Source organism: Pyrus communis, chromosome 7 (assembly GCF_963583255.1).
Source record: "Pyrus communis chromosome 7, drPyrComm1.1, whole genome shotgun sequence".
Taxonomy (NCBI): domain Eukaryota; kingdom Viridiplantae; phylum Streptophyta; class Magnoliopsida; order Rosales; family Rosaceae; genus Pyrus; species Pyrus communis.
In genome coordinates this window covers 15,976,226-15,980,653 of record NC_084809.1, presented here as the reverse complement: position 1 = coordinate 15,980,653, position 4,428 = coordinate 15,976,226, and the positions used below count along the sequence as shown (strand labels likewise).

The window sequence follows — 4,428 nt, the reverse complement described above, 5'->3', positions numbered from 1 at the left end:
AGTTTCAGAGAGACAGATTAATGGTCCAACACTGATATTGTTCCTAACTTAACCACCTGCTAACCAGCAGGAGTAGGGTTTTGTCCTAAAAAGCCTCGGTGTAATGAGGAATGGAATTAGGTAATTACTCATTGTAAATTCTTTTGTCAAATTCCCGATGTGGGATTTCCAACACTAACTAGGCGAAATAATTTGAGATACGAGATCTATTGAAGCCCAGTTTTGAGTTCTTGGAGATGTCATTTGCACCGGTGGCCGGTGTTAGAGAAGCATCATGTAGTGGAAAAACATTTCAATGCAAAGAAATAATTTGTAATTACACTGGAATGAAAAGAATCATTTCTTTGATGCTGGCATTAACTTATGTTCTCGTAGACTCGATTAATTCGTAACATCAATGTAGAATTTATTCACTCCTTACTCAATATATTGTACATGTTTCGAGTGTAGAGATCTAAGGGCAGCAACAGCAGACCCCGTTCAAGCAGGACTCACAAGTCTCGTAGCAGCAACAACAGCAGCACAACGCGAACAAGCTGCAACACAAACGCAATCCAACCATAAACAGAAGTATAAGTTGAAGATGGAGGAGGAAAATTCGAAAAGCGAAGATTTAACGATTAAAACAAACCAAGCATAGAAGCAGCCTTTCTCCTCCTTGCGTCGCTGGACGTGATCGCAGCACGTCATCCTTTGTCTTGGTGGTGCATTCATGCCTTTTCTTCTCTGATAGGCGGCTGCAGAAAAATACTTCAAAGGATACCAGAAAATAGCATATATAAGTGCTTTGTACAAAGGGTTGCAACTTCCAACTTCTAACCAGTTGGATGTTTTCTCACTGCTCCATTTATTTTTGCAGTTAGAAGAATGGAATATGTCCATCTCCCAACCTACCAATTTCACGTGGAAGCTTTAAATGTGAGCAGAAATATGTGACTTTCAGTTGAATGACAACTTCAGACACGGAGTTGTAATTGACATTTCAAAATAGTCATTCGGCACTTCCTTCTTTACGAGAAAAAAATTGAGATAAAACAAGTGTACAATTAACAAATTGGTGATAAAATCTTGTAAGGATTTTGATTTTGGTGCTTGGTTGTTCAAATTTTGTGGCGCATAAAATAAATGAAGGCAATAGCCTTGTTTTGATTACCCTTTAGATTCAACGAACGTTGAAAAAAATGTGGGTGCTAACTTGAATATTTTATCCATGTGAAGGTAGAAGATGTAGAAATATGAAGAAAACTTTCCTCCTAATCCCCACAGAAATGGTAGAATTGAGAGGAACAAGTTTTTTCATTACTTTCCATCCTCTATCTGCACTTCTGACAAAATATGCAAGTTGGCATCTAAATATTTATTAAACAGTCATTGAATCTAGTAAATTTACCCAAGCCAAGTCAATAAATGAGAGAACTAACCAAGAAATGATTGTTTTATTGATACTCTAAAATAGTCATTTTATATACGAAATTTATTAGCGTGTATATAATAAAGTATACAATTCAGGTAAAAAGAAGAAAAAGTGTGATTAAAGGAAGTGCATTAAATACCAAAAAATGGCAAAATGCAGACTTACAGAGAATTACAGACGGATCACTTTTATTTTTATCATTTTTTTTTTCTTTCTATCTAATCTAATCCAAACTCCCCAAACAACAAGAGAAAGCCTCTGTACATACATCTCCTTGTATTTTTCATTATTTCTCTCTCCCTCTCTCTCCCTCTCTCTCTCTCTCTCATCATATGTAAAACAGTAAAAGGCCTCTGTCAGTGTGTGCTTGTGCATTGCGGAGGCGTCCTCGGAGCTAATCCGATCGCCTCTGAGCTTTTCATCAACCGGAGCCGCTTGCATGTTTCCACAAACATTCTGTTCAAAGAAAAATGAAGGATCAATACTGAATAAATATGAACAATTTACTCAAAACATTAGAAAACATTAATTGTGTGGCTGTGAATCAGGATCGTCAATATTTTAAATGTTGCGGTCTTAGTCTTTATTCACAAGCTGACAACATTAGACAAGAGATTGAAATCTTACATCCATGGGACATCTCCAACAAGCATCCAATCGTCATCTCTGTCTTCATAAGTTGGTACATATTCTACCCCATTTGCAGGGTCCAGAAGCTTGCTCTCATTTAAGTAATTACCTGCAGTAAACATTAGAACTAGGACATGGGACCATGGGTTTCCAAAAAGAAGATAAAAACTACTGGTTTTCTAACATGGGCCGAAGCATATTATGCATTTGGATTCTCGGCCGTGAATGTTTAGCAAGTAGATAAAAGCACAGTACATATTATGCGCCGATTCATTCTAGAATTCTCAAAAAACTACAGATAGTGTTGTTAGATACATACGGATTGTTAAGAAGGAAAACATGTCCTCAAGAGCACCCAAAAGCTGCTGATAGCTATTGTACATCTCAAGATCAACCTTGCGCAGATATGGAGCTCCATCAACTGCCACTTTCACATATTTGCAGCTCTTTATCAAGTTCTTCCTTGAAACTCTCACTGGTGGCCATCCAACCACTTGTGCCCTGAAATATTCACATAGAATTTTCATCACAACACATTGTAAAAATAAAATTAAAAGAAAACTCTTTTTAGTGTTCATGTAATTTTTTTACAATAAAATCATGTAGACCATCATATAAAATTTCCATCAATCACATTACAAAATTGAAATTAAAGAAAATCCATTTCAGTTTTCATGTAAATAGTACAAAAAATTCATGTGAGTGTCCTTAAAACCCATTTCGATGTTCATGTGGTCATCATAAAAAAAACCTCACACCAAAATACTCAAGTTAAAGAATAGTCAGGGTTAGGCCAAATGGCCAAGACAGTGTGTTCGTCCCTTTCACTTAGCTTCAATTCCCATCATCGTAGATTAGAGCAGTTTGAAATATCGTAAAACATTTCAATTTTCAGGTAACTGAATTATACAATATATTCATGTGGACAAACTTACTTTGCAGCTGGAGCCTTATGAGTTTTGTCCCCACCATCAACAACACTATATTGACCACAACATTCCACCCCTGCTCCTGACGACGATGAGCTCGAGCTCCCAAAACTAATATCAACGGTCTCTGAGAATCCACGTTTCGAGCCCGAACCAGGCAACCCTAAGGTCAGCTTCGTCTCATCGTAGTTCAGTCCGGCCGGCGGCTGCCGCTTATTTTCCGGTGACATTTTGAGAACTTTTGCTTTGCTTTTACTTCAATGTTTTACTTCAATGTGATGGAGTGACCAGCAAGTGTGGGCGGCCTCTTGGTGCCCTGCATAATATATAATGGTGAGAGGCAGAATGTGGCCGGCAAAATGATTCGGCCAGTGGGTAGAGGACACGTGGGTAGGAAAGAAAGGCGTGATTTATCCATGTTGGTGGCATTGTGTGATGGATTGAAGCGTGTGGTTTGGTGATTTCTATGCTTGAAACTCAAAGATTGGCCCCCGCGGTCGGTCCAGTTCTGACCTGGGATCCCGTCTCATTATTTTTATTTTTTAACTTTATTTTTAAGAAAAATTAATGAAAATAACTTAAAAATTTTTAACTTTGTTTTTAAGAAAAATTAATGAAAATAACTTAAAAATTTTAAATTTTAACGATGAGGACAAAATAAAAGGTAAAGTGAATAGTACTAGAATTGATTTTTTAGTGTAAATTCGTTAAAGTGAACGTAACATGAGCTTTTCGTTAAAGTTTCCTTATTTTTATTTATATACATGAAAATTAAAATATAGTTATTGTTGCAGTTCCAAATTTATTAAGAATGTAATTGTTTAAGGGATTAAATACCTAAAATTCCTTAACCTTTAGTGTCATTTCAAATTGGTCTCAACTTTTTTAAACATTCCAAACAAGTACCCAACCTATTAAAAATGTCATTATCCATTATGCCCTAGTTAAAAATCGGTTAAATTAACTAGGGCTTACTTTGTCTCCAAAATCAATAAACAATCATGAAAGCATAACATCTACCAACGAATGGTCACTACCAGCCTCATGCCATCACCTCCAAATCCAATACAAAACCACTAATTTCACCCTATAACTCTAGCTACCAACATCAAGAAGAAGGTGATGGAGATGGCTGAAATGATATGGACTGTCATGATGTGGCTATCGTCATCTTCACCTCCACAAAGAAGAATTGGAAGTTTTATGAGCTGAGAATCGGCATACGAGGAAATCACATATGCAGAAATAAGCTTCTTGAAACCTTATCTGAATTCTTAACCCTTTTTTTTGTTAGGAAATTGCCCCTCCTAATATAATTTCAATTTGGATCCATTTTCGATTCAATTCAATACTTATTTGTTCATGGGGTTCCATATTACATAATCTATGTTTGAAATTCAAATTTCGAGGCAACTAATATTAATGTTGACCATGATATACCCAATTGGTAGATTT

At 36.3% G+C, this 4,428-nt stretch overlaps 1 protein-coding gene and 1 long non-coding RNA gene across 2 annotated transcripts; both read right to left on the bottom strand.

Moving 5' to 3' along the window:
* Positions 1 to 277: 277 nt before the first annotated feature.
* Positions 278 to 1,120, bottom strand: LOC137738811 (uncharacterized). The gene is made up of 2 exons (XR_011069060.1): positions 632 to 1,120; positions 278 to 536 (listed from the first exon to the last, which is right to left on the bottom strand). It is a non-coding gene; the product is annotated as an uncharacterized lncRNA (long non-coding RNA).
* Positions 1,121 to 1,510: 390 nt separating this feature from the next.
* Positions 1,511 to 3,231, bottom strand: LOC137740205 (auxin-responsive protein IAA1-like). The gene is made up of 4 exons (XM_068480037.1): positions 2,980 to 3,231; positions 2,364 to 2,545; positions 2,042 to 2,153; positions 1,511 to 1,870 (listed from the first exon to the last, which is right to left on the bottom strand). The coding sequence occupies exons 1-4, from the start codon at positions 3,201 to 3,203 to the stop codon at positions 1,771 to 1,773; spliced, it is 618 nt and encodes a 205-aa protein (XP_068336138.1). The 5' UTR covers positions 3,204 to 3,231; the 3' UTR covers positions 1,511 to 1,770.
* Positions 3,232 to 4,428: the final 1,197 nt, after the last annotated feature.

Excerpts from the sequence above, each read along its gene's own strand:
- LOC137740205 (XM_068480037.1), bottom strand. The coding sequence starts at position 3,203 with ATGTCACCGGAAAATAAGCGGCAGCCGCCGGCCGGACTGAACTACGAT. Across the intron at positions 2,154-2,363 it reads GTTTTCCTTCTTAACAATCC|GTAATTACTTAAATGAGAGC; the intron begins GTATGTATCTAA and ends TGTTTACTGCAG. Across the intron at positions 1,871-2,041 it reads GTTGGAGATGTCCCATGGAT|AATGTTTGTGGAAACATGCA; the intron begins GTAAGATTTCAA and ends TTCTTTGAACAG.